This window comes from Pelmatolapia mariae, linkage group LG3_W, assembly GCF_036321145.2.
Source record: "Pelmatolapia mariae isolate MD_Pm_ZW linkage group LG3_W, Pm_UMD_F_2, whole genome shotgun sequence".
In the NCBI taxonomy this organism is placed as follows: domain Eukaryota; kingdom Metazoa; phylum Chordata; class Actinopteri; order Cichliformes; family Cichlidae; genus Pelmatolapia; species Pelmatolapia mariae.
In genome coordinates, this window is record NC_086229.1 from 54,022,919 (window position 1) to 54,046,568 (window position 23,650).

Consider the following 23,650-nt stretch of genomic DNA (forward strand, 5'->3'; position numbering starts at 1 on the left):
TTTGATAATATGGATATTTCAGAAACATTAGTTTGAGTCTGCTCAATTGCAAAACAAAGGAAAAACTACTGACTTGCATGAGATAAGCATCTGCAAAGTCCACCATTATATTGTTGTTCACATAAGTTTCTTAACATGACCAAATGACCAAACCATGAACAAATGAGTAATTGTCTAATCTGGAATGTAAAGTGTAGTCATTTAGTGACATACAAAAGTGAGAATGAGAACTTGCAAGAATAAAAAAACAAACAGTAAAATAAAAACTGTCCTTAACACCAAGGATCATACAATTACAGTTCTGCATGGCTTTCTGCAAGAGTCTGTTTCTTAGACCATGCACTAGTGAGATGCACTGCCTTCCACCAATGTTCATTAGGATGTTCTGAATGACTTCAAAGATGTCCTTAAGTTCCTTTGGATAGTCTATGTTGAAGGCAAAAAGAAGGCCCATCAGCATGGAAATGGCACTTGAGACATCCCTCAGATTAGACAGGATTACTGCCGCCTCAAGGACAACCAACACATCGATGATGTCTTCTTCTTTCACCATCGCAATGCCAACTTTCATCCTCTTAGAAAACGTGTCTTCAATACCTGTCGGCTATAAAAGGGTTCAAAGACAAAAAAAAAAAAAAAAATTACACAATTACAATTACACAATATCCCGTGTGCTTAACAATTCATGTCTTTCCAAAGAAGAGCCATACTGATGCTTTGGATGATGGTGATTGGCTTTGGGTAACACTTATTAGTTGTTAAAGTTTTTTCAGAATGAGATATGCACCCCCATGTTACAAATCCATTTCTTGCTTTAAACAAAGACCATGTTCATAAATAACTGAGCATGTCTTCAATTGCAGAATTCAAACAAAATTTTCAATTTAAATGGTAAATGGCCTGTATTTGTATAGTGCTTTACTAGTCCCCTAAGGACTCCAAAGTGCTTTACACATTCAGTCATTCACACACATGGGTGGATGACTGAATCGTGACTCAAGAGTTGACAGTTCGTCTTATAATTGGAAGGTTGCCGGTTCGAGCCCTGGCTCCGACAGTTTCGGTCGTTGTGTCCTTGGGCAAGACATTTCACCTGTTGCCTACTGGTGGTGGTCAGAGGGCCCGGTGGTGCCAGTGTCCGGCAGCCTCGCCTCTGTCAGTGCGCCCCAGGGTGGCTGTGGCTACAATGTAGCTGCCATCACCAGTGTGTGAATTTAAATCTACTTATGCTAAATATTGGCTGTGCTCTAAACCAAATCTGGCTGAGAATACATGAAATGTGCAAACTGCAGCTACACTACAGGATCAGATTATGGCTCCATAGACAATGCTTCTTTAATCAGTTTATTGATTAAAGTTTATTTTTTCCCCCTATATTAACAGCATGAAAAAAGAGCATATAGACATGGCTGAACAGGTTGCATAATTGGCACTGAATATCAACATCCACCTTTACCCAGCTGCCCAATGACTCTCGGCCAGTAACCTTTAATTGCTTACCCAGTCTACACAGTCTCTTTTCCAGGGTCCAGGACATTTCACCAAAGTATTGCCCCCCACAGCTGTAGCAGCCACTGCAGCCCCTTAAATATCCTAATATCTCTGCCATTACAATATACAATGTGAGAAATCAAACGTAAAGCTGAAGTGAACAGTACAGCAGCGAAATGTCAAAGACCCTGGTGAAGACATGAATAAACACAAGACACTAATAATATCAATGCTAGCTTGCCAGTTAGTTTCTCTGAAACCCAGACCAAATCCAGTGTCAAAGATCTTGTAATAATACATTTGGTGAGGAAAAAGTACACATGTACTTTTTAATTTAAAATCCACTGTGGTGCTGTCATTATTAAATTTACTAAAAGAAACAATGCTAACCTTCACAGTCTTGAAAGTGTGTGAGGGATCTTCCTTTAGAAAATGAGGTCCTCTGTCCTCTTCCTTTGTGTAGGGCTCTGGTCAAAGAAGTCAAAAAGAAAACAAAAACACTTTTTAAACAGTGTTTATGAAGCATGTAGACAGCTCCAAATTCACAGCTTTTTGATGCATAATTCCATCAATATATGATTATCATTGGAGATTTTGAATCAGGCTTATCAGGACATTCAAGTAGAATATGATATCCAACCTACCACCAATATACATAGATTCTGTAAAAGTTACCACACTAAATGTCCAGTTGTGAAATATGATGACAGACTTTACTTATCAGCTTTCTTTCAATGAGTTCATCAGTTGAACTGGATAACCTAAAACTTAAACAAAGGATTAGATTTCGCAGTTGAACACTTACATCATCTCCGAAGCATCTTATGAGCCTAGTTAGCCTTTCTATGCCGCTCTTGATTTTGTACAGCTCCACGAACCTCTCCATAATGGTCAAGCACAGCAAAAAGGAACCCTTTCAGGTCAACAGATGTAAGACGGGCAAATTCTGCTTCAACCTGAGCAACAGAAGAAGAGGGGTGGAGAGTACAGGCAGAATTAAAAAAAGATTCTTTGAGACCCAAATTTAAGCAAACAGTCATCTGAGGCCCATTAGAGAAAACACAAACACACAAAAGCAAACAAACAAAAAGATGCACTTTACCTGCCGTTCAGCAAACAAGGAAGTTCAGAGAACAATAAGCTCTGTCTTGAAATCTTTTAAAGTAGAATGATTGTGAAAATGACTTATGTGATGTAAAACTTTAGTAAACGTGTGATTAAAAGAACACTGAGTAAAAGGACAAGTAACAATTTCCTTATTCCTCAGATGTTTACCTTGATGAGCAATACTGTTTTAGTCCAACTGCCTCATTAAAGTTACACAACAGGCTTTTTACATTAAAGCCAGCAAGTCCATTACATACTCCCTTTTTAGATCTGAAATACTGTGCAGATTCTGTGTATATGTAGTGGACAGCAATTTACCCCAAAGAGCGCAAAGTTTGCAAGTCCACCTCATTTAAATGACAAAGACAGATGTGATCATCTAGACCTGTGAAAATAAATTAATGACAAACTTGCAGTTATGGATGTTATTACAACCACAAGAACCTAAACAGTCTGCTCCATTGCTTTTGTTAATGAATCATTTGTTGGTAACACGTCTGAATATTTAGTTTATGCCACCTGCATGTGATCATCAATAGTGCCATATTACTTCTTAAGAAGTACCCTGACACTACAATCTTTATATCATTTGTTCTACAGAGCTATTAAATTACAATATAATCTGAGGTGTTTCCAGTATGACAAAATGCACAAATTGTAACTTACCATTTGACTCCACTGACAAAAATAAATCCCCAGCATCAAGTTTGGCTTCACAGACCTAAAATAAGTCAAATAAAAATATATGTTATAATTATATTGTTTTCGCCATTTATTCATGTTTGCTAATTTTCTGACATATAAACAATGTTAGTTTTGTTACAATACAGAGAATGCAGTTTAATTAAAAGGTAAATTATTCAAAAAAAAAAAAACTTCTGCAGTATACCATGCCAAAAATCAGTGTCTCTGATGCCAATTATTTTATCACTACAGCTCGTTTAGTATGGAAACTCACACAATCTAGTCATACTGATCACAAGAGTTCAAAAATAAGTTAAAATGGTGAGCTGTTGTTAAGCATAAAGCATTTCAGGGTAACAAATAACTGCACAATATAATTAAAGCAAAAAATAAGCACACTGGAGGACTATCTGATAAAAACTAATATAATGCTGGTTTGTAGACCATATTTTGTCTCAGTCCTCAGTGCACTCTTGCAGCTTAGCATGCAGCAGTTAATAACACCTTAAGTGATTACATAGGGATAAACAGATGACAACAAGCATCCGAGTCCTGCCAAAAAGTTCTTTTTGAACCCAGCCAGTTATTGGAAATATTGCCAAAATGAACTTCCACCAAAATACAACAGCCTGTGAACTTGAAAGAAATTTACAAGTACAGAGACAATATGAAATAAGCTTTATTAATTAGCTGAGTTAGCTTGCTAATATTGCAACAGGGTGAGTGCACAACCTTAAAGCTAGCGGCACAATACTTGTGATTTGCTCAGCGCCACATTAAACCCATAAAAAAGGCCATATGTCAGTTTATTAGGTCAAGTTTGGTCATGACACACAAGCTGGACCTTGTCGGCTAAAGTTACATTAGCTAAAGCAAACATTTCGGTAAAAGAGAAAAACACACGTCATGCCATAAATTCAAAACATGTTCCAACTTTTGTAGCTCTCTTTCCTTATAGTTATAACCAATGTTACTCACCTTGAAAGCATATTCCAAAGAAGACGATTAGAAAACGTCCAAGTAAAGTGAGCATGTCGTTAACCGCCAATTCCCCATGATGCACCTCGGTAGCAGTCACGTGAGGCAGTTTTGAATCCTGCTGTGCTCAACTTACCCGCATTGTCAAGTTCACATAAGTTTCTGATTTAGCTGGACATGAGTTTTTAAGTTAGCTTTTTTTGGTGTAATTGGGACGTTTTTAACTTGTAATTCTATGTTATAACAACAACTTCAGTCATCTATCGTCAAACTGATATAGAATAATATGTTGAAATAACAAACAGCTAGAATTACATTTTACAGTGTACAGGCCAATAAGTCTTCTATGCTGTGACTATAAGATTTTAACCAAAACTCTTGCACAACGGTTAGACCCTATTATTTCCACCATTATCAATGAGGACCAAACAGGCTTCATTCCTGGACGGCAGTCATTTTTTAATGTGAGAAGACTATTTAATGTGATATTTTCCCCCCATTCAACAATACATCCGGAAGTTATTCTGAGCCTTGACGCTGAAAAGGCGTTTGATAGAATCGAATGGTCCTATCTTTTCGCAGTTTTAGAAAAATTCGGCATGGGGCCTACTTTTTGTAGGTGGATCAAAGTCCTATATTCAACACCTATGGCTACAGTCAGGACAAATGGTCTGATTTCGGAATATTTTTCGCTCTACAGGGGAACGAGGCAGGGTTGCTGCCTGTCGCCCTTCCTGTTTGACATTGCAATCGAACCACTGGCAATTGCTATCAGATCTGATGGGAGGATTAAAGGTATATCCAGGGGTGAAATAAACCATAAAACTTTGCTTTATGCTGATGATCTCCTTTTGCAGATATCAGACCCAATTGAGAGTATGCCCTACCTTCTCCACTAGTTATAAGAGTTTAGTAACATATCGGGGTATAAAGTTAATTTGTCAAAATCTTTATTGTTTCCATTAAATAATCTGGCAAAACAGATCACTTATGAAAATTTGCCTTTTAAAATTGAAAATGACAAATTTACATATCTGGGAATAGAAATAGCTGGCTCAATTAAGGCTATTTTCCAGTATAACTACAGGTCTATCTTAGATCGTACCAAAACTGATCTGGATAGGTGGTCAAAAATTCCATTCTCACTGGCAGGACGGATAAATGCAGTGAAGATGACCGTAATGCCCAGGTTTCTTTATTTATTCCAAATGATTCCCATTTTTCTCCCCAAATCCTATTTTTCTCAGCTGGATCGCTTTATCTCTTTGTTCATATGGAACAAAAAACCTGCACGTATAAGGAAAGCAAGCCTGGAGAGAGCTATATCTGATGGTGGTTTGGGTTTACCCAATTTCTTATTTTACTATTGGGCAGCTAATATTGTCAAGCTGACATATTGGATAACCATGTTTGCAGATAAGGAGGGTCCAGTCTGGACTGATATGGAACTGAGAGCTACACTCCCAGTCTCTCCGATTTCGATCTTAACTGCCCCTCTCCCACTAAATATCAAAGCACCTGAGCTGAACTCAAATTTGGTGGTTCAAAATTCGATTAAGATCTGGGGTCAATTCAGGAAACATTTTAATTTGACAAATACATGTAGCTTCTCTCCAATAATGTTTAATCATCTTTTTGCACCATCTCAAATAGATCATTCATTTGCAGCTTGGCACAGAAGTGGCTTGGTCTTCTTTCGAGATCTCTTCACTGAGGATGGCTTTGTTTCATTTAAATCTTTATGTGAAGACCATAATTTACCTAAGTCTCACTACTTCAGATACCTTCAGGCTCGGAGTTTTGCCTCTAAATTTCTCTCAGGGTACCCATCTCCACCCTCTAAAGACCTACTGTATTTAGTTCTTAATGTGAGTCAACCCACTAAAAGAGCAATATCAAAGATCTATGCATTAATTCTTGATAGCTGCCCTCATACATGGGACAAAATTAAGGCAGCATGGGAAGGGGAGGTCGGAGAAATTATACCAGAAGACACCTGGAAAAATACCATACAGCGTATACACACATCTTCTCTCTGTATTAGACATGGCTTGATTCAATTTAAGGTTGTCCACAGGTTGCATTATTCTAATGACAGACTGTCTAAATTATACCCTAATGTTGCACCAAAATGTCCTAGATGTGATTATTCTCCTGTTTCTTTGGGGCACATGTTTTGGTCATGTCCCTCTTTGTATGGTTTCTGGTCATCAATTTTTCAATCACTGTCAGCTATATCTGGCGAAACACTGCGGCCTGACCCTTTGATAGCTATCTTCGGTGTAGCTCGTGATGAGCTAAAGCTCTCCCACCTCCATAAAAATGCAATAGCCTTTGCCTCGTTGCATGCCCGCCGTCTGATACTGTTGAACTGGAAGGCGACGAATCCTCCTTCCTATGTCCATTGGATTAGAGAGGTGATGTTGGGATTAGCTCTGGAAAAAATTAGGTATACAGTGCACGGCTTGGAGGGTAAATATGACAGAACCTGGTCACGGTTCATAACTCATATCAAGAGTCTGCCTTTTGCCTGACTTGTTGTTCTTTATTTGTTGATAATTTATGCTCTCGCTCTCTTCTCTGACTGCCGTCCCTAGTCTCCTCAATGTCCGTACTTTGACTGTTGGGATTTATTTATTTTTTTGTTACTTCTCTCATGTGCCAGAGGTCCGGATGCTGGTGCTATAATGATTGATACAGATTGGTTTGAGGTTTTTTTTTTTTTTTTTTTTTTGTGTTTTGTTTGTTTGTTTGTTGTTTTTTCTTTTTTGTATTGTGTTTTCTTATTTGTGGGGATGCCACCTGGATGGGGGTGGGGGGTGGGGTTCACAACTTTTGTAAGAAATGCTGAACTGTTTTGTTGAAAACTATAAATAAAGTTGTAAAAAAAAAAAAAAGCTATGCACTTTATTGGAAACAACAAAATTATATGCAACTATTTACCTAAAAATGCAGCCAAGATGTTTTTTTAATAACCATTTCAAACTGCATCAAATAAGATGCCACACAAATTATTTGTGCCACCCAAAAAAATAATTCAGAACATCACAAGCCTGATACCTGCAGGCCTGACAGCAGGAGGTGTGTCACTCCTCCTGTTTTCCACCTGGAGACAGCGTTTCCACTGCAGTCTGCCTTTGGTGGCTTTTCGGCAGCAAATGTGACATTCAGAAGTCGCCTCATTGTTCTGACACACAGAACAAAACTATAAACTATACTACACACTAACTACACACTCCAAACATGCTAAACATCACAGATCTCACTGTCTGTCTCTCGCTGCAGTCATTCCTTAAACTTCCCCTCTACCTAACCAAATGTCATGTTGCCATATCATTATTTTGATTGGTCAACGTGGTACATTTTTCCACTAATTTATTTTGTTTTTTTCTTACAAGTGGATAAAACTTCCCTTACAAAACACAGTTTCTATTGTTTCTTCTTCTGGTTTTGTATGGCCAAACAACACGATGTAAAAACTGGTATATAGTTTGAAGTCCCCACTTTTAACACAAGTGGAGACTCAGGGTTGTCTTAGGTAGCATCTTGTTGCTATGTCATCTTAAATTGCTCATGTGATTAGTTTACCATGGCCATTCTTCCTCAGCCAATCAGTAGCACTTTTGCCGCCGCCCCAGCTCCCGGTAAGCTGAAGACAGCATCAACTGTCTGTGTGTTGAAAAATCATATTGTCCATGTGAACAAAATTTTTTTTTTTTTGCTGTTGTTGTTTTGAAACAAAAAAAATTCAAGCAACAATATCATCTACTTCTAGTGTTTTGTTTTGTTTTTCCTTGCAGGAAAATCTCATCTGGTGTGTCCATCTCAGGTTGTAGCCATGATGAGTGATGATGTTGTTCTTCCATGTCAGCTTAAACTTGCTGTTGATACTAACTCTGAGACTGTGAACTGGATCAAACCTAGTCTGGACCCAAATGTTGTCCACCTTCATAAAGATGGACGGCTGGTGTTTGAGAAACAAAACCCATCTTATCACTTTCGTACTCGAGTCTTTGAGGATGAACTGATCAAAGGGAACGTCTCACTCAAAATATTCAAAGTGAAACTCTCTGATGAAGGAACGTACAGATGCTCCATCCCCTGGATACGTGAAGAAGCTTCCATTGTTCTCACTGTTGGTGAGTCAAAACATTTAAAAAACCTGATTTAAAATAAAAAGACGCTGTATGATCAGTGGAAAGATGTTTACAATGCCTTCTTTCCACTTATCAGGGTCAGCAACTACACCCGTTATAAAGGTGATGTCAAATGTCAGCAGCAGGGTGGTGTTACAGTGTGAGTCTGCAGGCTGGTATCCAGAGCCTGAGCTGCTGTGGTTGGACGGTGAGGGAAACCTCCTCTCTGCTGGACCTACAGAGACCCTCAGAGGTCCTGATGACCTCTATACTGTCAGCAGCAGAGTGACTGTGGAGAAGAGACACAGCAACAACATCACCTGCAGAGTCCAACAGAGGAACACCAACCAGAGCAGAGAGACACACATACATGTTCCAGGTAATAATGACTCACAGTCAGAAACATCTATTTCATTATTTCACCCTCATCATGTGCAGTTTGAACCAAAACAGAAACAGCAACTTTTGTTGTTGTTGTTGCTTTGGAACAAAGAATATTCACGTAACAATATCATCTACTTGTGCTGTTTTATTATGTTTCTTTGCAGGAAAATCTCATCTGGTGTGTCCATCTCATGTTGTAGCCATGATGGGTGATGATGTTGTTCTTCCATGTCAGCTTAAACTTGCTGTTGATACTAACTCTGAGACTGTGAACTGGATCAAACCTGGTCTGGACCCAAATGTTGTCCACCTTCATTTTGATGGACAGCTGGTGTTTGAGAACCAAAACCCATCTTATCACTTTCGTACTCGAGTCTTTGAGGATGAACTGATCAAAGGGAACGTCTCACTCAAAATATTCAAAGTGAAACTCTCTGATGAAGGAACGTACAGATGCTCCATTCCCTGGATACGTGAAGAAGCTTCCATTGTTCTCACTGTTGGTGAGTCAAAACATTTAAACTAACCTGATTTAAAGTATAAAGATGCTGTATGATCAGTGGAAAAGAGTTTACATTTCCTTCTTTCCCCTTCTCAGCTTCAGTCTCTACACCGGTCATAAAGGTGATATCAAATGACAGCAGCAGGGTGGTGTTACAGTGTGAGTCTGCAGGCTGGTATCCAGAGCCTGAGCTACTGTGGTTGGACGGTGAGGGAAACCTCCTCTCTGCTGGACCTACAGAGACCCTCAGAGGTCCTGATGACCTCTATACTGTCAGCAGCAGAGTGACTGTGGAGAAGAGACACAGCAACAACATCACCTGCAGAGTCCAACAGGGGAACACCAACCAGAGCAGAGAGACACACATACATGTTCCAGGTAATAATGACTCACATTCAGAAACAAACTATTTCATTATTTTGACTTTAAAAATGTTTGTCACTTACATTTTTCACTCTAGTGGTAAAATCACACACATCTTCCTCTAATCCAGTGTATGTTTGGTTTGTTTTGTCCTTTAAGGTGAACACATCAGTGACTCTACATCACCCATCTGTGTTAATGTTCAAGCAGCTTTCTTGGTGTGTATTATAGTGATGTTTGTTACATGGAAAGTGAAGCAAAAGCAAAGTGGTGAGTCAGAAATGAATAATTTTTTACTGCCAGTATTACACTGCACTGTTTGATGCAGTGCCCTCATGTTTTAACTCATAGTTAGAAGGTTATTCTGCATTATTAAGCAATAACAACAAGTAGTCTGATGTCCTTTAATCATTATGAAGCTATATCTTTATATTATTATTACAATTACACGATACAATTATATACTGTATTATGAAATACAATGAAACATTAAGTTTTTGTACAGAGTATCGGTATCAGCTCAGTATCGTCGATACCACCCTGAATTTTACTTGGTATCAGATTGGAAAGGAAATCAGTGGTATCGCACATCACTAATAACAGGATCTTTGTAGCTCCTGTTAAACCAGGCTGTGACTAAAACCTGATTCATAAGTGCATCTATTAGGGGTGCAACAATACATGTATCTGTATTGAACCGTTCGATACAGTGCTCGGTTTGGTACGCATATGAATTGAACGATACAAAATTTTTAATTTATTTGATCAACTTTTCTTCTGACGATGCCGTCTGTGTTGAGGGCTCAGTGGATCTGTGTTTGATTACCCCGCCTAGGCTGCATTGTCGAGCGCAGATCCACTGAGTGCCGCCCATATGCATTCACTCAAGTTAGCATGGCAACTGCCTCAACGCTACACGAAACTGAACCTCCTCCACCGTTATTCAGATCTGGCGTTTGGAACAATTTTGGTTTTCATGTGAAGTATGACTCTACTTAAGTGTGTCATGGACAAAAGTACCACAATATGTCGGATGTGCCACGCAATGCTCAATTTCATCGGTCAGAACACAGCGAATTTACGCCGACATCATGCTAGTGCAAAGACAAGTGGAAGCAGACAAAAACAACAAGCACGCATGCTTCAAACTTTACCCGAGTCATTTAGACAGCCGTTAGCACATGATTCTAAGAGATAGACAGGGCAATTGCTACTTTTATTGCTGTCAACAAAATAGCTTCTTTTTGGAAAGAGCCATTTCTCTTTCCACAGAGTGAGTTCTCCATCAGATACATTTATTTTTTATTAGTTTGTTGTTTCAGCATTTAACTTAAAAACTCTGCTTTTGAGTTAAAAGAAATATTTATAATTTTAAAGAACTTAAAAAAGGCATGAACATTTTTTTGTATCAAAAAAATATCGAATCGTGACACCAAAGTATCGAACCGAACTGAACTGTGAATTTTGTGTATCATAGCATCTATTCCTGTGAAAGGATCTTTTTTAAAAAATCTATTTACACTGTTATTTAAATCACTGTTTGCACCATGAGTTATTGGGTGTGCAGAACAAACCTAAACAAACATGATTTCAGCAAATGTTAAAGTATCATTGGCAGGAGTAGTGGAGAAAAGTGTTTTACTAGAAAATCTCATGTAAGGATTAAAAAAAGGAATAATTTTCCATAAATGTGTTTATTATTTCAGTGGAAATGTCAAATGAAATAATACACTTTTCATTTTCTCCTATTCATTTTTATGCTCATAATGAAAAAAGTTATTTAGACTTAATTTTCAGATTGCAGCAAACGATATCCAAGTATAGCAAATAATTACAAGAATGGTAACTCTGTCGCTTATTTGTATTTGTAGACCACAGGACAGACAGACAGAAGAAAATAATAAAGTAACTCTGATGACCTCTGATCCTGGACGAGAGAAACAGTAACATCAACAAAGGGACTGTTGGAATGTGAGAAGAGCTGGTACGAGTGAGCAAATCAGAAAAATTAAGCAAATTAAAAAAGAACACCACTTATGTTTTTTGCATTGGGATCTAACAGCTAAATGTTTAAATCCTACATGGTGTCTAAAGTTTAGTTGTTCACAGCTGATGTTAGTATTCAGCATTGAGCATGTGACTGTATGGACTACTGTTTACTGGATCAGCTGATTCTGGTGTTTCCAAAGTCTCGACTGAATGATCAGAATAACTTTTTCAGTTGTAGCCCCAAACCATGTTAAGATGACCCCTCACTGCATGTTTTATAAAATAGTAATAAAATCATTTTTATTCCCTTGCTTTTAACTTTGAATGAGTGATGTCTTCTCACCTTTTATTTATTGTTGTTTTTATTGTTTTGGATTTCGTTGGTTTGTATATCAATTTCTTTTTATCTCTGATGTTTTAAATCAGTTCTATCAAACAAACTGAATTTGACTGAATTTATATTTCCTATTACCTTAAAGAGTAATCTTTAACAGTATATATATAGATGTGTTATATATAAGAGACAATGTACGAGCTATGATAACTGTTTCTGATAGAATGAATAGTAGACTGATGTATTAAATATTCCTTTTTTTGGGTGAGAAAATCACACCATGTCATAACTCCTTATGTCGTCTTGATGCATTCTCAATCATCCAGGTAAGTAAATCTCCAAAAGTTGATTCTGTTCATCTGGACGTAGCGTTTTGTGGGAGAAACATTTCGTCACTCATCTGAGTGTGATCTCTTCAGTCTCAGCTGACTGCAGGTCAGGACACCATCTTCCTTGAAGCTGCTGAAGAGAAGATCTGAATATTTCTTCTTCAGCAGAAATTTGGATTTCAGCTTTAATCTCAACACCAGTCACTTATTAGAAGCTGTGAGCTGATGTCAGAGTCGGAAATGAAAGAAAGGACAAACAGACCGTGATCTGATCACAAAGACCTCTGATGTTTGTTGTTTGAGGTCAGAAACTCTGCAAATGACCTGGAGCTACAGGCTGGTTCACCTGCAGACTTCAGAGGCTGAACACACAGAGCTTCAGCTGTGCTGTGTCCTTTCTGTGCAGAATTCATTTGATTTTAAGAAAAATTCATATCAACATCTGTTAATAAATATCTTTGTTTTGTGCATTACAGTAATGCACATGGAAAACAAAGTCATGCAAAAATGTCACCGATATAGAGGCAGCAGAAAATGAATTACAGATAAAAATAATAATAATACATGTTATGAAAGTTTGACCATATTTGACCCTAAAGAAGAGGTCAGAGTTCCAAAGAAACCTGATATTTACAATCCACATGTATCATTCCCTACATGCCTGTATCTTTCACCAGCAAACACAGTAAGAAATATAGCTTTAAATAAACAGTTTTATATACAGAGATGGGCAGTAGTGCATTACTTGTAACGCGTTACTGTAATCCGATTACTTTTTTCAGGTAACGAGTAAAGTAAGGGATTACTATTGCAAAAACGGTAATTAGATTACTGTTACTTTCCCGTAGAAACGTTGCCGTGATTTCTTTTGAGAATGTCTCATGCAAGTAAATGGCATGCATTTGTATAGCGCTTTACTTAGTCCCTAAGGACCCCAAAGCGCTTCACACTACATTCAGTCATTCACCCATTCACACACACATTCACACACTGGTGATGGCAAGCTACATTGTAGCCACAGCTGCCCTGGGGCGCACTGACATAAGCGAGTGCGACGTTCGTGGCAACAGCTGTGTGCAGATCAACAATGGATAATATATTGAGTGCGGGAGAGAGTATGACCGTGCAGCATTTAAAGCGTGGAAGTACTGACCTTACTTTAAGTTTGATCCGATAAAAAGTGACAAAAACATTAGTGTCCGTTGTGCGTGGGAAGAAAACTTCTTTTTACAGCGAAAAAAACCCCTAAACTTCCAAGCAAGCACCGAGTGCACTACGACGTAATGGGAAATTCACAGAGAAACTCGCGGATTCTTCAACTGACCGCTGCGGCACACCTGCACCAGGGCAAACCTCCGCCTACCCCACTCCTGCTTTACAGGTGAAAATAGAGCAACAGCACCGCTAGTCTTTGATTTTATTTATTTTCTGCTGTGTTTTACTTGCATCTATTTGAAAGAGTGAATGTAAACACAAAAACATATTTTATTTTATGTGCTGGAATGTGCAGAAAATAGGTTTAAATGTTAAACAAATTTCTTCCAGTCAGAGAATGTTGCATATAATAAAATTTTTGCTTGATGCATAAAGTTAAAAGATTAAAACTAATAAAACAAGTTTTAAAAAGAGACTTTTCCATTTGATTACATTTTGTATGGTGGATTATGCAGAAAAAGTGGAATTGGGCTGAAAGATCTATCGCTTTATTACCTATTCAGGTTGTAAATCGTGTTTTTAAAAAGTAACTAAGTAACTAAGTAATTAATTACTTTTGAAAATAAGTAATCAGTAAAGTAACGGGATTACTTTTTTGGGGAAGTAATCAGTAATTAGTTACTGATTACTTTTTTCAAGTAACTTGACCAACACTGTTTATACATAATTACTTCGACTTTCAGGTTGATCTATTGGCCTTAGGGAGAGTTCAGAGGTAAATGTGACATGATATTTTAAATCTTTATACGTTATAAATGTTGACATTACACAGTGCACTTTTAAGGAGGCTTTTTGTCAATTATTCAACAGCAAATCATAAAGTTTATCATGAAGACCTCAGTGAATGTAAATCAAACTTTATTGGATTATTATAGCATGATCCTGCTCTAAAGCCTACAGAGATTTATCAGAATACATTCAAAACTTTCAGAGCTGTTGTGTTTACAGACAGAATGAAATGCAAATGCTACGAAAAATGTGAGCTTTTTGTGGAAGGTGAGAAGAAACTACTAAAACCATTTTAAGCTAATTTTTGGTTTACACATTATCTGTACTGACCTGACGCAGTACGTAATAAAGTGAAACTTTCCCTGTGTCCGTCATGCTCAGTGTTTACCTGATGAATAGGCCTTGCATCAAGGAATGTTAGAAACTGACCCGACCTGAGTGTCTGGTTTGCAGTGACATGTTTATCCTTGTCTAAGTTCCTGTTTCCTCGTCGGCTCCAGCGACTCATTTCACTTTGACAGCGACAGTTTGGATCACTGTGTCGGAGTCTGGGGTCTTTATCTGTGGTAAGTCCTTGTGTTTATTTCCTTGTTTGCTTGTTTATTTTTGTTTTGTTTTGTTTTTGAGTTGGAGAACTCAAAAAACAAGAAACTAATAATGAAGAAATAAAAAAATGATTCATGGAAAAACAAAGGGATTTTTTTCTACATGTTAGTGAATAAACTCTGAATAAAGTCAGACTGTTGTTTTTCTGTCAAACTGTGAGCATATACAAGATGACAAATGTGTCTGTCAGTTGTTAAAAGTTCCCACAAAGCTCCAAATGTAGCAGCAAAGTGTAAGAAAAGCTGTATTTATGTTTATAAAGACTTTGGACTTTGTCTTATCGAGGTGACTTAAAAGAAACTCTGAGCTTTCAGTTGTGGTTATGTGCTTAAGTTACACTGATATAGAAAGGGGTTAATTTCAAAATAAAAGGCCATAACCTAACCCCAACCCTGCTGATAATCTCAGTTAAAGATGATCATTTTAACAAGTGAACACAGTATCACAGTATCTGCTTCTTTAGAAAAATAAATGTAACCGAATTATTTTGGATGTTAGTATTTTGTTCTGTATCAGCTGATTGATGTTTCTGGTGAGTGTTTCACGGACCACCATCAAACACTTTTCTTTAATATATTTGCCAAATAGAGATAAACACTGAGCTGACAACAGACTGTTGCTGATTAGTCTGCTGTTTACATAGTGGGTGGAAACAGCTCACATGAATCGTTTCAGTTTCTCCTTTGAGAATGACTGCTTGATACAAACTCAGGAGCCCAGCTCTCTGAGACGACTGAAGATGAAGCACATTTGTTGAATTTGCGTTGATTAAACTGAGTTTGCACCTGTCTGTGTTGAACTGTGACAATCATCAGTTAACACGACTTTTCAGCTGTTTGGGGGCAGAGTCAGCTTCCTCAGAAAAAAAATCCTTAAGGTTTGAAGGTGTTTTGTTAAATTCATCATCAAGTCATCAGATTTGTTCTGCACTGTGTCAGTCAAAGGTAGAGAAGAAAATATAGTAACAACTCAAGAAGAAGCACTATGCTAAAGACTCGTGGCTCATGCTGATGTTCATGTTCAGCGTTATATCACTTATTCCAGTAATGTTGTGTTGGTGTCTCATAATTATTATTCATTTGTAATGTGATTTTCAGCTATTTGTCTAGTATGAGACTCCTGTGCATATTAATGAGCTCTGGTCAGCACAACAGATGCTGTGTCAGATCGTCTTCTGTGGAACTAGCTTCCAGTTTGGATTCAGGAGACAGACACTATCTCTACTTTTAAGATTAGGCTTCAAACTTTTCTTTTTGCTAAAGCATATAGTTAGGGCTGGACCAGGTGACCCTGAATCCTCCCTTAGTTTTGCTGGGTGTAGGAGTTAAACAATTAATCACTGCAGTAAAATATGTCCAATAATTGACATTTCAGCAGCTGCACCATCAATATTAATACCAACAACAACACTAAAACATTCAATCACACATAATGGTGATCTTTTATCTGGACAAAATCAGCCTGGCTGTTTTGGTCCAGGCTGACCTTTTCTCCCAGTACAAGCCTGACCAGAATATTTAAAATCATCACTCTCTGTTATTGAATCGGTGATGATCTAAAGGTCTGTTTACATATAAACTATTTTGAAACTGCATAATAGCTAAACACTGAAACAGCTTCTTGAATGTGACTTCTGTCACAGTTTGCCTGGGCAAAGAAGGATCCAAATGCTGCGGTGAACAGTGCGTTTATTTACAGTGCAGTAAATATTCACACAAACAATCCCCATGCGTTCCCCTGACTCCCGTGCCGTGTCTTCCTCCCCAAAAAATCCGTGCCTCGTGCTCTCCGCTCCCGTGTGTCTGCACTCCACGTGCTCACTGCTCGCTGGCTTTCCAGGCTCTTTTTGAAAGAAACGATAGAAGCAGCTATCAGGACACTCAACTACTGTGGACATACACTCACTGGACTTGACACTAACAACATTAACGTGGAGTCTCACACAACAATCCAGCGTCAAGGAAAGCTCGGCCAAACTATTAAATAGCTCCCAGACGAGGCTTGATCAACTTCAGGTGTGTGTGCGTTTCTTGTCCTCAGGTGTGGCCAGGCTCCTGGCTGACACCCCCACCAGGGCTGAAGAAGAGGTGCTCTGCCACATCCACATACACACCCAGCTATACACAAACATTAGGAAACAGGACAGCAGCACAAAAAATACACGTCCATACTTATTCAAAGACCCTGGGTCCTTCAGAACCAGGTCCGTGACAATTTCACTGGGACTGAACCTGTTTTCCTGTTGATGTTACAGAGTGGAGGAAATCATTGATCAACAGTACAGGATCTGCAGTCTGGAGATGTTGTTCAGAGTAGACAGATGAAGAAACGCGCCTCAGAGAACCTTGAGGTAAGATTTCTTTAATGTTGTTAAAGGATCAGAAACAGAAACATTTATTATAAAACACATGATGTTATATTAGACTGCTGGGCTGCTTCCTGTGAGATGCAGAGAGTAACAGGAAGCTTGTTTTGCTTGTTGATTTTCAGAGTAATGAGTGATGGCTCTTCAGGAGATCAGTGAGATCTTCACACACAGACCCTCGGCCTTGTCTGCTGCTGTGCTGCTTCTAACACTCGTCCTCTGCAGAGGTGAGCAAAAACTGCAGAGCATTTAAACTCATCTATGCTCATGTTTGGTTGTTTTGTTTAAACATTTAAAAATTGATTCTCAACATCACAATTGTTGGAAACTAGCCAGATCGACCAGGAGGACAATATAGAGTTATGAATGAATGAATGAATATGACAGACTGTGGTGTGGGGGCCTTGTAATTCTTTGGATTTATAACAGAAATGATGCTTCGTTCATTCCTGTGTTTTACTGTTCTGATGTTGTATAAAGCTGTGAGTGTGTCTGCTCCTCTCTGTCTCCTCAACAGGATCATTTGTAGTGGATGTGACACAGAGCTCCTATCAGGCAGAGGAGAACCACAACATCACACTGGAGTGGACGTTCACCACCAAACCAGACACGCCCATCTCAGCACTGAAGATCTCCTGTTACCTGAAAACTGACCATAAAGACTCAACTCTGTATTACCTTTTTGATGGTGTCGAGTTCTCAAAGCATCAGGACGAAAAGTTTTCAGGACGAGTCCAGAGTGACAAAGACGCCCTCAGAGAAGGACGAATCAGACTCCAGCTGTTCAGACTCAGGACTGAGGACTCGGGTCTGTACCTGTGTGAGGTGGACACAGGTTATGGCCGCGGCTACAACAGCTGCAGAGTCACCGTCTCTGGTAAGAGAACTTCTTTATTTTACAGATGTATAATAAAGAAAAGCAAAAAAACCCCAAATGCTCTCTTAAGATATTTTGATGGATTTTCCGATACCAGAAAAAAAATCACCAGAAAAACAGTGTAGTTAGAAAATGACATCCATAAACTGCACCACACAGACACAGACCTGCTAATTAGTGCTGAGTACAGTAACAAACGTGTAGGAAACAAACCACAGAGATGATATGAAGTTAAAAGTAACCATGGAGACCAACACTGGTTCATGTAGAAGACTAAACATGATCATTTCTGCTTTAAGTTGGACTTTTTAACACAAGAGTCTTTGTGGCTTACACACACGTGAGGCTAATTCTTCATGGAGCTGCTGGTCCAGGTAACATCTTTGAAGGAGGCCTCAGAGTCGACCACACCACAGAAATCCACAGAGTCCAATGTCAGTCCTGTCCTGGGTCCTTTTGACCCAGCGTTTTGGGTTTTCTATTATTGTGATTTTGGTTCTGTTCTTCCTCAGTTTAGTGTTTACTCTGTTCTGCCCGTGTATTCCTGTGTCTAGTTCGCGTTTCTTAGTCTGTGTCCTTGCATGTGTAAGTTCCTGTTTTATTGTGAAGGTCTGCATCTTATGTGAGTGTTTTCAGTTTGCCTCCCTCGTCATGTTAATCACTCCCAGCTGTGTCCCCCACCTGTGTGTAATCTCCCTGTGTTTCTCTGAGTGTATTTAAGTTGTGTCTTCTGTCATAGTAGTTGCTGGTTCGTCTGTGTTGTTCCCCTTGGTCTCTCCGTTTGTCTCTCCGTTTGTCTCTCCGTTTGTCTCTCCGTTTGTCTCTCCGTTTGTCTCTCCGTGTTTTTCCTCGTACCTCCCTGCATCTTGGTTTCCGGTTAGTTCTGTTAGTTTTCCCAGTTTAGGTTTTTGTGGTTCATGCTCACCCTCGCCACTTCTAGTTGTCTCCACTCTCGTTCAATAAATACTCACCTGCACCAGAGCTGCTACATTTTGGGTCCTTTCTACAAACTCCACACGTCTGCCACACTGGATGTGACATCCTCATCAGGACATGTGAGGAAACCAACACTGAAGAGCTACAAACTGTTTCTCTCATCACAACATTGTTTTTGTTTTTTGGTTCTTCATTGTGCTTTACACAACTTGTACATTCACCCATTGACACGAGCCCTTTTTTTGTCTATACTGTCTCACATGTTCACAGTGTTTAACATTCACACACATTCATACTGTGATGATGCATCAGAGAGCAACGTAGAGTTTGTATCTTGCCAAAAAAATATTGAGCATGCAGACTGGGATCGAACTACTGACCTTTTGATTAGTAAGTGACCTGCACTACCACCTGAGCTAAATTTTTTTAAAAATTGTCATTTTATTTTATCTTATTTCAGAATCAAAGTCTGGGAAGACCGAAACAACTCAGCAACCTGGAAATTTCCAAATGCCAGATTTGAATGATGTGTCCAAAGTCATAGGTAAATAAATAAATAAATAAATAAATATTAAAAAAATAATAAGTTTACAGTTTACAAAAACACTAAAATCATTCTTTCATTATATTGTTTATATACAGTACAGTCAGGAGATATGGGCCAAATCTGAGAACTGTATTAATTTACCAGAACAGAAAACACTCCGATCCAGTTTTCTAGAAATGGATTTAGTTCAGTCTCAGACGAAAAGGAGTCCAAGACTAGGCTCGTTCTATATGAGTGAAACTGAGTCTGTATGAACAACAAAGTAAAATCCTCCCATAAACCTGCAGCTCTTTCAGGTACACATACTGAGGTTCTGATTCAAAATGTCAAATATCAGTTTTATCAGTTCTGGGTTTTGGGGGCTCGAGTCTTTCCTGGCTGTCATTAGCCAAAAGGCCCGATGTAACCTGGAGGTCACCAGACTGTAAGTGGAGATAAATTAAATTCTCTGTGCATCAGAAACATGTAAATAAAGTCTGGTGTTCACCTCTCGTAACACTGATTATTACCTAATTCCACTTCTTGTCTTTAAAATGTGCTCGTTTACATCATTAACACTGAATTATGTTTTTCCTGTTTTTGTACCTTAGAATTTTTTCTGGCACTCTGGTTAGCAATCGTCATGGCTGTATACATCTGTATCTCTCTGGTCTCATGGGGATTTATTGTTTATCAGAATTGTAAAGAACCCGTAAGTCTGTCAGAAAAACAGGATTTTTTTTATAAGAGCTGTAAATATAAAATTATCAAAATACATTTTTTGACACATGGTTTGTGTCAGAATATCATTTGCTCTGTCACAGTTTAAAGTTTCTTAAACTTGTCGTGTTCAGTATAACTCAGTGAATCTTTGAATTGTCTTTTATTTTTAAACAGAAAACAGACCTCCTCATACAAAACCAGGAAGTTAATGATGAAGAAGCTCTCAGCAGGTTGACCTTCTAGTTCAGATTCATGATGACAACATCAGCTGGAAGCCGCAGATCTCGGACTGTGAATAGAAACTATTTATAACATCATGAGGAAAAACTAAATTTAAGGTTTTGAGTTTGATGCTATTCAGTAAGTTGGTGCCAAGAACCACTGGAGAGAATAAAAAAGAACACAAACAACAGAGAAAAGATTTGAATTCAAGGCTTCAGTCTAATATTGATATCCTTCAACTCATTTGAACTATAAATATCCCGAGACGTTAAAATAAAAACAGGATCATTTCAGGTAAAACACAAACAGCATTAACAGGATGGAGCTTCATGTTTCATGTATACATTGTTTAATAAACTCTTGTTATCACTTTTGTTGACAGTAAAATGGTTTCTGTACTATTTATTTGTTCATGTGTGCTAAAAAAGCAAAGTAAGAAAAGTAGTTGGACTGATATTTACACTCGTGTCTCGTTTTAATGCAACATCAAAACAGCAGAAACCTCAGTGAGAAGAACTCTGATTAGAAGACAAACTGCTGGGTGCTGCCAGCAGAAAGGTTTCAGTCTAATCATTGTTTCAGCTTTATAATCTTAACATAACTAAAGCACAATGTGTTGAAATACTCAGAAATATTATAAAATATATAAAATGCTGCAACTTAAAAAATACACAGGGCCTGTGTCACACCCAGTCGAGGATTTTCTCATACATTTCTACATACTACGTTTCCCTAGGCTTTCCCGATGGTTAGGAACAAATACAGTCACATGGCAGGATGCTGTAAGCGGACCAAACTTCAGTCAGGAGAACAACTGCAATATAAGGTTAGTCATTAATATACTGCTGCATGGGCTGTGCTGTAGTTACATTGTAAGGTTTTAAAAACTGAGCTTTAAAATGAACAGTGATGATAAAAACTGAGAGAGGAGGTTGACAGTGATCACTGTACCAGCTCAGACATATTTCTGTTGTCTACATTGTAGACGGTGGTTTTGCCTCTAAACACGAAAATGATTACAGTCAGGGTTTAAAGTGGATTCAGCATATACTTATACTTGAAGACTTCTTTAAAGCCTGTTTTAATTCTGTGTTGTTTACAAAATTCTTTTAAAAGGCTTAGCATCATTAAAGTACTTTTAAGCTACACAACTGTGTTTGTCTGGTTTTTCTGCCGTTCATGTACCAGAGCTCTAAGAGTCATTCTTAATCTTCTGATACTAGCCCAAATTACACATTACCTTGGTTATTATTCATTGGTACTGTATATAAACCCACGTAAGTGCTACATACTGACTTAACTTAAAGTGGATTCAGCAGATGTGGGAACCCTAAAATTGGTTGTACTGGCTCAGTGTTGGCAAAAGAATCAGGACTCACGATAATACTACTGAGAGCTTCAGTAGATTTTCTCAGTATACAGACTGTGATCAGCTGACCTGCTGCTCTTTGTAGATTTACACAACTTAATTCAACCAGATGTAAGCAGATATTTCATGAGTTGTCCTGGCTCATTTCCATCCTTTATACTGACAGTACACTGTTTATACTGTCTTTATGTTAGACACGATGTCGTTGGTACAAAAGTGGAGTTCAGTCAATGGATCTCAGGATCACCAGTTAAAGTTCATATGAATCTCTGCTACACTTGATGTGACCTAACTCTGAGCATGAATCCACAGCCACTGTGCACCAGTCACACGCGTTAAAGTTGTTTCTGTTTTCTTTGACTGGCTCAAGCTTAAATACATATAAACTAATTATTGTGCTGCTGCTCTAATAATTTGTGGAAAGCTCTGTAATAGCACTGCTGTCATCCCGTCTGTCTACACTCACATTTATGACCTTTCAGAGGTCAGAATCACCGCTGATGATCCACAATTAAACTACATGTTAGTTGTAAAAATAAACTGTATCAGCATCAGAGATGGGCAGTAACGCGTTACTGTAATACGATTATTTTTTTCAAGTAACGAGTAAAGTAAGGGATTACTATTGCAAAAAAGGTAATTAGATTACCGTTACATTCCCATAAGCACGCTGCATTACTGCGTTACTAAAACCTGCCCTACTCCTGCTATACAGGTGAAAATAGAGCAACAGGGCCGCTAGTCTTTGATTTTATTTATTTTCTGCTGTGTTTTACTTGCATCTATTTGAAAGAGTGAGTGTAAACACACACACACAAAAATTATCTTATTTTATGTGCTGGAATGTGCAGAAAATAGGTTTAAATGTTAAACTAATTTCTTCCAGTCAGAGAATGTTGCATATAATACAATTTTTGCTTGATGCATAAAGTTAAAAGATTAAAACTAATAAAACAAGTTTTACAAAGAGACGTTTCCATTTGATTCGATTTTGTATGATGGATTAGGCAGAAAGTAGAATTGGGCCGAAAGATCTATCTAACGCTTTATCACGTGTTTAGGTTGTAAATCATGTTTTTAAAAAGTAACTAAGTAACTAATTACTCTTGAAAAAGAGTAATCAGTAAAGTAATGGGATTACTTTTGAGGGGACGTAATCAGTAATTAGTTCCTGATTACTGATCACTGATTACTGGTGATACAACACTGATCAGCATGAACTTAACAAGCAAGTTTGATAAACTGTTACAGCGCAAACAAATCAGCACTTCCAGCACCAACTAACACCTGCAGTCACATTTAGTGCCCCCTACTGCCACTCTGTAATAACTGCAGGAAGAAGAAGAAGGTCTAAATGTGAATGAAAGCAGCACAGAGTCAGGAGCAGAGAGGTCCTTAAAGCTGCAGATCAGACTCTAAAGATGAATTGTTGAGGAGGAAGAAGCAGATGTGAAGTTCTCAGTGTGACAGCATGTTGTCAGTCAGAGCTGCTCACAGTATAAATGTGGGAGTAGAAGGAAGGACGACTGCAGATCAGCCAGTAGAGGGCAGCGCTCTCCTGAGCTAACATCTGCTTCCACCATCTCACACATCAGCACTTTGATTGTTTATATTTTGTGCTCTAGGCTGTTTTATGGTAACAGTGTGTTCATAATATACTGAGGATGAGGACCCACTCACCAACAAATAACTTCAGTCTGAGAGCTGAAGTTTGTCTTTCAGCTGAATCACACTGCTGATTAATTCATAAACAGATGTTTCTGTTATTGTAAATAAATAGTTATT

The 23,650-nt window shown here is 38.3% G+C and overlaps 1 protein-coding gene and 1 long non-coding RNA gene across 2 annotated transcripts; one reads left to right on the plus strand and one right to left on the minus strand.

Moving 5' to 3' along the window:
* Positions 1-312: 312 nt before the first annotated feature.
* LOC134624663 (uncharacterized) lies at positions 313-2,561 on the minus strand. The gene is made up of 3 exons (XR_010093596.1): positions 2,297-2,561; positions 1,882-1,958; positions 313-604 (listed from the first exon to the last, which is right to left on the minus strand). It is a non-coding gene; the product is annotated as an uncharacterized LOC134624663 (long non-coding RNA).
* A 5,288-nt stretch (positions 2,562-7,849) lies between these two features.
* Positions 7,850-11,654, plus strand: LOC134623759 (butyrophilin-like protein 2). Its single transcript, XM_063468782.1, has 7 exons — positions 7,850-7,904; positions 8,061-8,399; positions 8,494-8,775; positions 8,945-9,283; positions 9,379-9,660; positions 9,805-9,915; positions 11,517-11,654. Exons 1-7 carry the CDS (start codon positions 7,850-7,852, stop codon positions 11,552-11,554), a joined length of 1,446 nt encoding a protein of 481 aa, XP_063324852.1. The 3' UTR covers positions 11,555-11,654.
* Positions 11,655-23,650: the final 11,996 nt, after the last annotated feature.

Excerpts from the sequence above, each read along its gene's own strand:
- LOC134623759 (XM_063468782.1), top strand. The coding sequence starts at position 7,850 with ATGGCCATTCTTCCTCAGCCAATCAGTAGCACTTTTGCCGCCGCCCCA. Across the intron at positions 7,905-8,060 it reads TGCCGCCGCCCCAGCTCCCG|GAAAATCTCATCTGGTGTGT; the intron begins GTAAGCTGAAGA and ends TTTTCCTTGCAG. Across the intron at positions 8,776-8,944 it reads GACACACATACATGTTCCAG|GAAAATCTCATCTGGTGTGT; the intron begins GTAATAATGACT and ends GTTTCTTTGCAG.